The 12,688-nt window shown below is 46.2% G+C and overlaps 1 protein-coding gene across 6 annotated transcripts in view; it reads left to right on the top strand.

The window, feature by feature from the left end:
- The window catches only part of TARBP1 (tRNA guanosine 2 -O-methyltransferase TARBP1), an 85,550-nt gene that overhangs the window by 54,694 nt on the left and 18,168 nt on the right, over positions 1-12,688 (top strand). For all 6 annotated transcript variants that reach the window (XR_014146342.1, XR_014146341.1, XM_081824300.1 and 3 more), the window contains 3 exons: positions 2,918-3,028; positions 5,511-5,660; positions 11,663-11,749. Coding sequence is in view for 4 of the 6 variants with exons in the window: in XM_081824300.1 (XP_081680426.1) it covers positions 2,918-3,028; positions 5,511-5,660; positions 11,663-11,749 (348 nt within the window). In the remaining 2 variants the exon portion in view is untranslated. The remainder of the gene's footprint in view (positions 1-2,917; positions 3,029-5,510; positions 5,661-11,662; positions 11,750-12,688) is intronic.

The following is a 12,688-nucleotide window of genomic DNA, read 5'->3' as shown; positions in this document are numbered from 1 at the left end:
TGACTAGCTCTCCTTTTGGGGTGTTAGTCACTGATGAATTGCCTCATTCTGTTAATTCTTTTAAGAGCAGCAGAATGGTAATACTCTAATCCTTTTATTCCTTTTTCATTTATTAGCTGAAGTCCATCTGTATCCAAATACGAAGTATTTAGAGAACCCCGAGGTATGTTTCCTGTAGGAAAGGCAGGATCAGTGCTAGATTTTTTCCTGTTATTTATCAGTTTTCAAAATAATGAATTGGCTTCCTAGTGTCTTCTAGTTTCTTCTGAAGGTGATCAGTGAGTTTTTTTGCTTTTAGCTTAAACATATTGATGTGTTTCCGTCCATTGTAATAATTATTAGTGTTTGAATTACCCCAGTTTTGGTCAGGTGAAAGAGAAGATCTGAGAACATAACTTGGTGTTGGATGTACTACATTTGAGTTGCTGTTGGGCATCCATGTGAAATTGCCCAGTAACGGGCAATTAGGAATATGATATTTAGGAAAGAAATGGAAGCCACCGTGCCCAGTGATGAATGTGGACAAGACTCTAGAGGGAGGCCGGGAATGGGGATTTAGGAAACACCAACACTTGAAGTATATTGGTAGGAGAGGGAACCAGAGAAAGAGGTCTGAGAAGTGAGGATAGAACCAGAATTGGGTGGTGTTGGTCTGGTGTTGCTCATGACCTTAACTTAGCTCACTGAAGAATCTTGTCTGTACAGAATTTGGCAGAGGAACCGCTCTGAATTTGTCCATGATGATAAAGTCTGACCTCAGGGCCTGTTCTTTCCCACTGCAAGCGGTGTCTCGGTGGCCATTGGTGGTGTTGTGTGCTGTGGCCGAGAGCAGGTTGGGCACCGGGGGCAGAAGCTGGGGGCCATTTCTGAGTTTCCAGAAGCACACTGGGGTCCGGCCGGTGGGCAGTAGAGTGAAGGGGCAGCCAGAGAAAGAGACTGGACGGGGTTAAAGCCCGGAGGGGACTAGTGAAGATTTCAGATTCTCCTTGTGGAAATGGGAATGGGAGGAGACCCGAGAAGAGCAAATGACTGTCTGGCCCCGAGCTCGTTCGTTCCCAGTCTGAGTGTAGTTGACACACACACTCCGTCGGTCTGAGGTGTACAGCACAGTGATCGGACAGCTCTGCACGTGACGCTGTGCTCACCACAGCGCAGCTGCCGACCGCCCCCGTACCTCACTGTCCCAGCGTCACTGGCTGTGTTCCTTACGCTCTGCTTTTTATCCCTGTGACGCGCTCCTTCCCTAGCTGGCGGCCCGCACCTCCCTCCCCTTCACCTGTGTCACCCATCCTCCTGCCCCTCCCCTCTGTATTGATGGTTCTCATCCCACTTTGTTTGTCCGTTCATTTGTTTAGATTCCATTGATGAGTGGAATCTTACTCTTTTGTTCTCTGGACCTGAAGCTTCAACGTCACCAGGGAATGTGTTGGAAATGCAGATTCCTGGGTCCCCTCCCCATTCTCCGGAATCAGAAACTCGGGGTGGGGCCAGCAGTCTGTTTTAAGGAGCCCTCGGGGTGATTCTGAGCACTACAGAGTTGGAGACCCCTGGTGTAGCGGCGGGAGGGCCCAGCTGAAGCGAGAATACGTACTTTCAATGAAGTCAGTGGGGGGCAGGTGATTTTTCTTCAGCCGTCTTGACAACTTGAAAGGAGGATCAGAATCTTTAAGCCACTGGGTTGATTCCAAAGAAGGGAATTTGCAACTGGGTTTGAGGTTGTAGTGAAAAGAATGGAATGTGCTCTTGAAGATACCGTAGAGATTATTCTTGGGGCTCAGGTTGGGTCAGGAGGTGCATGGAACTAGAGAGGTTGATAGACTGGTAGAGAAAAGAAAGATCTTTCTGAATAAAAGAGTACATTGAGTAGAACAAGTAAAGGGACAGAGGATTTTGAGCTGAAGATGGGGTGAGGACAGTGACTCCAGTGAGGCCCCGAGAGCAGGGGTCCTGGGGTGCAGATGCTCCCCATGCTTGTGTGAGCTGCCCCAGTGAGGCTTCCATTCTTAGCTGCATTGAGGCTGAAAGACTTCTATCAAAAGAAAATGTCCCTAAACAAATAATAGAGAGCCTGGTTGTGAGACTTTAATCGTGAGGAGGAGTCATTAAAACCTACGTTAATTTAGCTATTGTTATAAAATCTTACACAGAGTGAAGTGCATAGAATGGGATCACAGAAGAACACAGAATTTACCAAGTAATGAGGACTGTCTACATTAGGGGCCATTAGGTGACAGTGGTTTTGGACGTGGCGGATGACCTACTTTTTCATCATTAGGACATTTGAATATGGTACACCCTTTAGTGCCGTCATAACTTCGCTAAGCACTAGTAGTTACAGAACACAAGTCAGCGTGGCAGGTGGCCGAGTTTAGACGGCACTGACCATCGCCGGCGAGAGAGCGAGCTCCGCTCTGGACAGGGCTCCATATTGCCATTGTCTGGTGTCTGGGGAAGGTGCTGGTCACACTGGTTCCCTAGTGGGCTTCACCTCCGACCGCAGACATCATCACCGCCAACGTGCACGGGACACGGGGGCAGCGAGTGAGGAGGGCCTATATTGGTTCATCGCAAACTGTGTCCTATTTCTCACCTCCTTGCACCCCGGTGACCCCATGTCTCCCACCTGAAGTGGCCACAAAGATAGAGACGGACATTTCTAAATCCTTTTTGTACCGAATACATTTTTATAGTTCATAGTCTAATTTTAAAAGCAGACAAAAGCAACTGAACTCATTGTTTTGAAAGGAAACTAAATGCTTTCAAGAACATGTCTTTCTTATCCTCCTTTCTGCCTTTGGGAGGGTAATAACCTCCTGGACTCTGCTTAAAGCTTTTGAATTTACAGTTGTCATTGGTTTTGTTTCCATGGATCACGGATTCGGTAGGTAATTCAGTGCCGCTTCTCTCCCTGCCCCAGGATGAGTTGATGTCCAGGTCCAGAACTCGGTACTATGTGAACTCCCAGCAGCACCGGCTGAAGAACCGGATATGGCAGACGCTGCTGGTGCTTTTCCCCAGCTTTGATCAGGTATGGTTCTGACTCTGCTGGTCCCTCGAAGCATCGTGTTTTCATACGGAAAAAACCAGTAGAAACTGGCATGTGCTGTCTTAAAATTGAGAAAGTAATCTGCTTAAAATTTATACCTTCACTCTTAAAATTGAAGTTATTCAGGAGTGTTTTTTTTTTTAGTCGAAAGAATCCTAAGGCAATTAGATGTTGTAGAAATAAATTGGAAACTGGTTTACACGGCACCACTTAATATTTTTTTCTTGTTAACGTAAGTAACGTTTTAACTGTTTAATGTCTGGTGTGCCATTCGAGTAGACAATACCCATATATGAGCTGCTAATTTTCCACAGCTGAGTTACTCTGGAGTGCTCTTGTTTTGGATGAGATTGTCATTTCCCATGGCTGATTCTGTCCCCTTAACTTCATGAATACTGTGGTCGTATAAACCAGCTAAGCCAAGACCGAGATCTCAATCTCTTACAACAGAGTCTTTGCCCCTAGTTCCCTTTTTTCTTCCCTGAGGAGTCAAGGAACAGGTGAATGGACTCTGTCTGATTTTACTGATCATGTTTGCTTAATATTCCTGGTAAGAAAATAGATTCATTATGTGAAAGTAGTGGTATATTTCACACAATTTTCAAAAGCATTTTTGAATACAAAAAGTTTCCCTCCGACTTCAGGTTCTTGTTGTCCTCCCTTCCTATTCTCCTTTAAATGTTTCAGAGAATTTTAAAAACATATCAAACTTTTTTAATACAATTTTATGAGGCCTCATATCTGTAAGAGAGAAACATTTCAGTAACTGGAAGTATAGAAGTATATCCACATCAGTTGTTTGGATAAAGGTAAGAAGAAATGGCTAAAAGCATTCTTTCTAGGGAGGAATATTAGTGGATGTGTGGGGGCTGCTGATTTTCATATAGACCTCTTCATGTTATTTGATTTTTAAAATACTGTACATATTACACTTAAACTCTAAAATGCATTTGGAAAGCAGTGCTTTAGAGATGTTTGGCTAGGTTACTGAGAGCACGTTTTGCCTTGGAATGGAGAGGCCCCCGGGGAGAGGGTCGTGTTGGAGGGTAGGGGGCCTGTCATAGTGGGCAGGCTTGTCGGGGAGCCGAGCACTAGCATGTCCGTGATGGAGCAGCCGCTGCTGAGAATTTTAGATCGTTGTATCTGGTGGATGCATTTCACCTTCATCGCCGTTTTTCAGGGCAGGCATGAGTATTCTCATCTAGTCCAGCGGGCACCACAGCTCAGGGAGGTGGGGGCCTGCCTGTAACATAACACAGCTGGTGGATAGTGGGGCTGGAATCGAAAACCAGGTCTCCCTGAGGCCGTGCTGCCCTTCACAGTGCTGTCTTGGGGCCTCCAAGTGAGCTGTTCTACTCCTCTCTGCCAGTTAGAAATTTCTTAAAGATAGATTGTTCTTTCAAATGAACGGTGTACATAGTACATATGTTTTTGTATCCTGTATAGGTAGATCTATGTGTGTATTTTTACCCACTACTTGGATATGTTCAGTTATCCAGATGGAAGTGCAGTTTTGACGAGAAGCCTGGGGTGAGGGGGGGATGACGTGGGACCTCCAAGGTCTCGGAGGCTGTATGGGTGGGCGATGAGCAGTCCACATAGAGAAGCAAGGGGCCCCCACCGCTTCCCCTGGGCCTCGTTTGCCTCCTGCGGACAGAGGCATCCGTTATTCTTGTTCCAAGTTTACTAAGCCCATGACATTTTGGCAGATGCTTATTTGAATCTGAATTCTGCCACCTGCTAGGTTTTGAGGAAAACACTTAACTTTTCTGAATCTTTTCCCTGTAAAAATACACAGTAATAACCTTCCTCATAGAATTGATGTGCAGGTAAAGTGTAAAGTACTTAGTACCTCATCATTATATTTCAGTGAACAGATTTTAGGGTTGTTGTTTGGAGAGTTGTAGATCCGATAATTACTTACAGTAAAACTTGAAGCTCTTTGGGGGCACCTGGCTGGCTCCGTCAGTAGAGCAGGCGACTTGATCTCAGGGCTGTGAGTTCAAGCCCCACGTTCGGCATAGAGATTACTTAAAAAAAAACAAAACAAAACAAAAGTTTCATTTGTTTCTTTTTCTTTTTTTTTAATTTTTTATTGTTAATCACCATACATTACATCATTAGTTTTAGATGTAGTGTTCCATGATTCATTGTTTGTGCATAACACCCAGTGCTCCATGCAGAATGTGCCCTTCATTTGTTTCTTTTTAATGGTGACTGTTTTTTAAGTTACAATGAACTATTTTCAGAGTTGCTACAAGACTAGATCTGCATTGTTCCCACCATAAAAAAGAAATCATTTTGTGATGTGCTAGAGGTGATGCTGTGGTGTGTGCATGTGAACATGTAAGATGGACAGATGGACACCTTAAACTTCCGCAGTGTTATATGTCGATTGTATCTCAATAAAATAAAACAATAACCCTAACCTAACAGTTTAATTTATGAACTTTATTTTTCTCAGAATTTCTTGAATAGAATTATTGACAAGATTTTCCAGGCTGGTTTCATCAATAATCAAGCATCCATAAAATATCTTATAGAATGGATTATTATATTGATTCTTCATAAATTTCCTCAATTTCTTCTGAAGTTCTGGGATTGTTTTTCTTATGTAAGTAAAAGAGATTTTTCATAATTTTTGGAATTAAAATTTTGGCTGTGCTGGGAGATTTGGTTCATTTTAATAGCTGCTTTTTTGACTGTCAGTTGTCCTCTTCCAATGTAATGACTTTCTAAGTTCTGTTTTGCAAGATCTGAGTTAATTTAAAAGACAGAAATCTCTGGCACTCCTCTTGCATTATCAATCTCTGTTCCAACAAAGTAAAGATGGATAGGCTTATGTTATTAAGAAGTAAGAGGAGTACCTGGGTGGCTGTCGGTTAAGTGTCCGACTCTTGATTTCAGCTCAGGTCATGATCGTGAGATCAAGCCCCACATCGGGCTCTGCACTCAGTGTGGAGTGTGCTTGGGATTCTCTCTCTCTCCCTCTGCCCCTCCCTGTGCGTGGGCACTCTCTCTCTCTCAAAAATAAAATAAGAAACGAGTGCCTTCTCTATCCTTATTTACCAAGCGGTGTCTTTGATTTTAGAAATAAGAACGATGATGAATTAAATGCAGTCTTTACATTTCAGAGAGGTTTTCAGTGGGGAAATTTCAAACAAGCACAGTAGAGAGACTCGAAGGAAGCCCCGATCACCAGCTAAGAACCATTCTTACTTTATTGTACCCTCATCCGCACCCCGAATTCCCCTGTCCCCGACGTGTCTTATATCTTGAAAATCATTTTTAAGGAACGGATAAGTGATAGGGTTTCAGTTGCAGCTTCCTGACAATGATGAACTGTTTCTAAACATGAGTTCTGCATACTTGTCTTGAATGTTTTCTGTTGGTTCCCAAATGCACCCTTCCCTTCCTTCACATAAATAACCTTGCCTTCTGCTCGATGTGAAAATGGAGATGCCTTCCTTCCTCAAAGTATCTTTTTCAATGTCTTCCTTCCTGTTTCAGGGGAAGAAATTGATGTCTTTGTCACATCTGTCCCTGTGTCCTTATTCGTATTTTCTTTTGGGGACTTTTACTCTCAATTCTTTACTCTTCTATTGACTTTTCCTCTGTCCAGCCATTGTCTTAGTGCCGTCTTTCCTTTACTACGGCCACAGCATTTGATGGTGGTTTGCTTACTGCATTCCGTAGACACTGCGTCCTTGACCAGTGGGAGGTTCGGGGCGGCCCTGCATCAGGCAAATCTGTTGGTGCCATTTTTCCAACAGCATTTGCTCAGTATGTGGCTCTGTGTCACATTTTGGTAGTTCTCACAATATTTCAAATGTTTTCATTATTATATTTGTTACGGTGATCTGTAATCAGTGATTACGATTTGTCGAAAGCTCAGATGATGGTTAGCATTTTTCAGCAATACGGTATTTTTTAATTACAGCAAGCACATTGCGTTTTTAGGCATAATGCTATTGCACACGTAATGGTCTCCTGTAGTCTAATAAACATCACTTTTACATGCATCAGAAAATCAAAAGAGTCGTTTGACTCACTCTGTGATACTTGCTGTTGGGATGGTCCAGAACCAAACCCACCGTATTTCTGAGGTGTGCCCGATTTAAACTTTGAGATGAATGATCTTCGCCTCCCTGTCTTGTTTTACTTAAACCACTGTGGTCAGCTACGGTGAGGGTTTCATCTCAGCTATGCACAGCCTTTTCCTTGGTGTTCCTCTTCCCAACGTTTTAGGCTGACAGCTGACGTGACGCACGCCGCGCTGCACTTCGTGGCCCCTCCCCATGCCTCTCACGTGCTCCCTCTTCTCCCAACCCTCACGCTGCCTGACATCCTAAGAATCATTCTACGCTTGTGGTGAGCAAAGCATAACGTATAAACTTGTTGCGGCAGCACAGACTATAATCCCTAAAACTGATGCAGCACTGTGCATCAGCTGTACTCGAGTAAGAAAAATTTTGATGGAAAAGAGAAGAGATATACGAGAATGCCTCTGTGTATGTTGTAATAGACTTAACATCTCTGTCAGTAGGAAAACAAGAAGCATCATCCGTTAGCCCCGGTGCTTCTCCTTCTGCACTCCCCTCTCTTCGGGGACCCCTGTCTGCGGCCGCCTGCGCCCCCGGCCACCCGCCAGGCTTGCTCACACGACTGCTTCCAGTCCCCGCGCAGCTGAACCGACGAGAGCATCTTTCCCTGACGCTGGTCTCCTTTCTATCCTTGCTCCCAGTCTCCTCGCTTGAAACCTGGCTGTCCTGTAAAGCAGTGGCCACCGGCAGCCTCCTAGGAATCCTGAACGCTAGGTCGGGCTGTTGTTTTTGTTTTTTTACAATTTACTTATGAAGACACTGAGGTTCAGAGAGAGGAAGTGATTCGTCACACCAGTAAGAAATGACACAGCTTTAATTCAGACGTGTGTCATTCCCAAAGCTGCATTCTTTTTTGCTATTCCAGGATTCCTCATCTGGCTCCCCCTTCCCCTCTTCATGTCCATGGAATTAAGAAAAATACTCCTGCCATTTTTCCTTGAATTGCTTCTCCTGTCTGTTGCTTCTTAACGTCATCTGCTTTGTCTGCTCTCCAGCGGGGGGGTACCACCTCAGAAGGTCTCAGGACAGCAGGTTGGCTCTGGTGTCCTTCTGAGACATCCTGACTCTCCCGTATCCCCAGTAATGCCACACTTCTCTGAAGCTTGTCTCCTTAGCTCAATCTCTCTCTCTTCCTAAAGAGCTTTCAGACCTTGTATGTTATCTGTGGACACCAGTCAGGGGTATTCCTTGTAAGCAAATAAAACAACTTTTGACTGAATCAGAAAGGGATTCTTAAAACAAGCAGTGCAGGAGCAGGCAATTAGGAGGTGTGCAGAATGCCCAGAATCAGGGCAGAATCAGGCTTGGAAAATAAGAATAAAGGAGGTTCAGCAGCTCCCTGCCGTGGAGCTGGTCCAGTTGAGATGCTGCTTTACCCCACTGGTGGGGGGGTGGAGCCGTCACCTTAGCTCGCGGTGCACCTGACACCTCTGGGGGCTTTGCCTCTCTGGGTTAAGAGTTTGCGATTCAGGGTAGATGCCTCTGGATCCAAGTGCCAGGTGCCTTCTCTTAGCTGCAAAGAGTCTGGGAAAAGGAATGTACCTGGCATCTTCAGCTTCCCACAGACCTAAGGTGGGAGAATTCCCTGAACTTGGAAGGGGGTTCAGGACAGATACCCCAAAAAACGGCAGACATTCACTACACCCTTTTCTTCCTTTATCGGAAGCAAATGACCTCAACTTTTATTTTTTAAAGGAAACGAAAGTTCTCACATAGGAACACCTTTACCTTCTCCATATCGGTCATACGCTTCTGCCTGTGTCCGTATCTGTCCGAGACTTCTTCCCTCCTTGTAGCATAAAGGACTTGGATCTTCTGTGGAAGAGCATTCTTCTGCCTGTTCCCTGGTTCCTCTTCCTCTGCCTTAGGAGCCTTGTGCTTTCAGTCTGTCTGTTGTACCCCGCCCATCTCCTTACCCTGTGTTCTTCCATTGTTTTCCACGTGCTCACATCTCTTCTGCTGTTGATGGATGTTTGCCCTGCACTTCCCACCCCTCCCCTGTGGTCACCCTATCTCACTCCCGTGTGGCAGTCAGGCCTCCTGCTGCAGGTTTCCCACGTCTTCCCACCCACCCTGCGGTCCAGTGCTGTCACTTTGCAGAAGACACGCTCTGGAGTTTGTTGTCAGCCTGCTCTCTCTTCTCTCGGCCCGGTCCACACTCTCGATGACCTTCTTGGTCTTGGTTCAGCGACACGCTCTCCGGGTTCCTCTTGTCTCTCTGTCCCCTCTTTTCTGTGTCCTTTCCAGCCTTTTCCTGCCCGAGCAGCTAGCAAATGTCAGTGCTGCTCAAGGCGAAGCCTCGTGCCCCCTTCATTTCTCCCTGTTGTATCAGCAGGATTCACTTCTCTGATGCAGTGGCTCACTGATCTCTCTGTTCCAGACCTCTTCCCCTACGTGCTAAATCAGGAGCTGGCCAACTACAGTGAAGTCGGGCCTCTGGTTTCGGTGCAGCAGAGCCTTGCCTGTTCGCTTACGTGTTGTCTGTGGCCCTGTTTGTGCCGAGTGACCGAGCTCGGTGGTGGCAACGGACCCTGTACAGCCTGCAGAGCGGCGCTTGTAGTTACTGTTTGGTCCTTGCCGGAAGAAGCTGGCTGAGCCTGCTCCAGACCTTCTCCTTGGATGTTTGTAGACCCTCCAGAACTTGGACGTCTAACACCAAGTGCTTCGTGTTGCCCCAGCCGTGGTCTTCTGCCCACGGTGAACAGCACCATCTTCCACACAGTCGCACCAACCAGACACCTTGATGCTTTTCGTGCCTCATGTGACGCGTGACCGGCCCCTGCGGACCCTTTCTCACTTCCTCACCTGCTGTCTCCTGCCTCTGCCATCTGTCTTGGTCTGAGCCTCTGCCTCACACTGCAGGGAGGGCTTCTCTCTCGGGCCACCTGCATCCACTCTTGCTTCCATCTCAGTCCATTCTCCACGCGGAAGCCAGAGCACGGTTTTCAAAATGAACATTTGGTCAGGTTGTCCACATGCTTCAAACATTGCTCTCAGAATAAAGACCAAGGCTCTTCAGAAAGGCCTGCAGGTCGTAGGTGATGGTATGCTGCCCTCCCCCTCCAGCCCCTCTGTGCGCCGCATTCCCCTTCTGCATGTTCGTCCTATGACGGGCTCCGCTTTCTGTTGCTAGAACACTCCAGAACCTGTGAGTGTAGAAAATGGTGTTGTAATGTTTTTCACCATTCTGGGTTGCGTGGGCCTGGCTGGGCGGTTCTGCTCCATGTGGTGCCTGCTGGGGCTACGGTTTCCATGTTGGTCACCTCAGTTGCAGTAGGGGGAGGAGCTGTGGTGGCCGGGCCTGGCTCTCTCTGCATGGGACTGGCAGGGTGGCGGGACCTCTCTCTGTGGTGGCTCAGGATCACCGGAATGAGCATCTCAGGACAACATGTCATGGTGTGCATGTGCTTCCCCAGCCTCTGGTTGCATCCTGCTTGTTCATGTCTCACGGGCCAAAGCAGATGGCAAGACCCAGCCTCACAAGGTGGGAGGGGCCTGCGTTAGGGCATTGGCACAGGGAGGCCGGGGTTCCTGGGGGTACTCTGACCTTTTCTGAGCCTTCACACTCCTCACATGTCCTCTGGCTCTCAGGCCATTTGCACATGCTGTGCCCTCTCCCTGCACTGGCCTTTTTCCTTTTCATCGACAGAACTGTCTCTCTTCCTTTAGATCTCAGTCCACACGTCCTTTGTGTCATTTCTTAAAGGAAGAATGGTTTGGATCCCCTTACTAGAGGTTGTTATAGCATGTAAATAGTGCTTGTTATAATTGGAATTTTAATTTATTCTGCGATTTTGTCCTTCCAACCCACTAGACTAAGCTCCTTGAAGGCAGGAACCTTATCTAATTTTGTTTTCCCTGACTTCTGGCACAGTACCCGGCATGTAGAAGACATTCAGTAGCTGAATAAATCATCTAATCTGCCTTTGGAGCAGTTTCTGGACGATAGTGTCTGTAGTCTCCTTCCTTTCCAGTCTATCCGGGGTCCATCAGTTTATTATCACTAGAATGATGTGTTCTTCCAAATCCCTATAATTGGGAAGGTTTCTGAATCCCAGTTGAACACTTACATAGCTTTTCATCCTTGGCTCTAAAGTCGTCTGCAAGTTCCCGTCTAACTTTGGAGCCTGTCTCTGCCGTCCCCCCCGCCCCCCAACTCCTGCCTCGCTGCCGCCGCCTTCTTGTCACCTCTGATTTTGTTCATCTTACTCACTTTTCGACTGTTCTCTTTCCTTCCTGCTCCCCTGGGCCGCCTGCACCTCTTCTGAGGTGAGCACACCCTTGGCTGTACCACTTACTCCACAGTTAAGTCAGTTCCTACCTTGTGGTGCCTGCTGAGTGTTGTGTTGGTGTTTGGCTACCGGAAGTTACTTCCCTCCTGTGTCTTCCATCCTGGATCCCCGTCCGGGCCTGGGCTGCGTCACATCCCGCCTCACATACGGTCGCCGTCCTGGGCCCCACGGCATCACATTAAGCCTTGAGTGACTGTTTGATTTATCTGATTTTTTTTCAGGGTGAAGAAAACTTTAAGACAAGCATTTGTACATTTTTATCCGTTTTGTCACATTTGGACATCATCACTCAAAATATTCCAGAAAAGGTGAGTTTAAATGGTAAGAAGAGTTTAAACCTACAAAATAGAATTGTATATATTTGTACTAATTTTTTTTAAATGTAGAATATTTCTTGTGGTTTTTGCCACTTCTCGTCTTCCCTCCCACTACTCACCTACTGTGCACACGTACTTAGCCACAAATCCACAGGCAGGTGTTAACGCACTTACACACATGCACACCGAGGCATGCATGCCTGAGCACATCCTAAATCTGTAGACAGACTGATGGGCAATTTCTAGCGATAGATTCTTAACTTTATACAGGTAATAAGATGATTTAAGTAAGACTTCCTTTATTGCATTTAACTGTTCATTGACTGACGTAGTTATTGAACAGGTGCTCATGCAAAGATGCTTACGGTCCAAGTATTAAAAGCTCTTGGGTAATTGAAGGTTGATGTGCTGTGGGTCACCGTTTGGAGTGTGAGTTCTTCTCTCTTTCTCAGGCTTCGAGCAGTCTCCCTAGTGGTTTACCCCACAGACAAGTAGAGATCGTAGCTAATTCTGGTTAATCACTTTGGCAAAGCGGTTAAGAATTCAGGCAGTCCTGCCAGTGAGATGTAGAGCAAGATTCTTCATTACTGAATCTACAGGGAAGAGTGCACTGAGCTGTGAACTCTGGGAGAGACCTGAATATATGGAATAAGAAGTGTTGTTTTGGTGTTGAAAGTAAAAGAAAAACACGGGAGAAGAGGTTTCCTAGAATTTCTCCAAGTGTTCTTGTCTTTAAACAGTGGTAAGAATCAAATTTAGTTGTTAACCCATTTCATGAATTCTAAGACCGAGATCTTTTTCCCCCCACCACAATTTCACTCCTACAATCCTGAGATCTTGAAATCACAGGTGTCTTACAGTGTCTGTCAGCCAGATGGCAGTGTGTGAGTTACGGTTCCCTTAAAACTTGGGTTCACAGCCTCTGCTGAA

The sequence above is a fragment of the Leptonychotes weddellii genome, chromosome 6, assembly GCF_054177405.1.
Source record: "Leptonychotes weddellii isolate Sample4059 chromosome 6, ASM5417740v2, whole genome shotgun sequence".
Classification (NCBI taxonomy): domain Eukaryota; kingdom Metazoa; phylum Chordata; class Mammalia; order Carnivora; family Phocidae; genus Leptonychotes; species Leptonychotes weddellii.
This window is presented reverse-complemented; position numbering and strand designations above follow the sequence as displayed.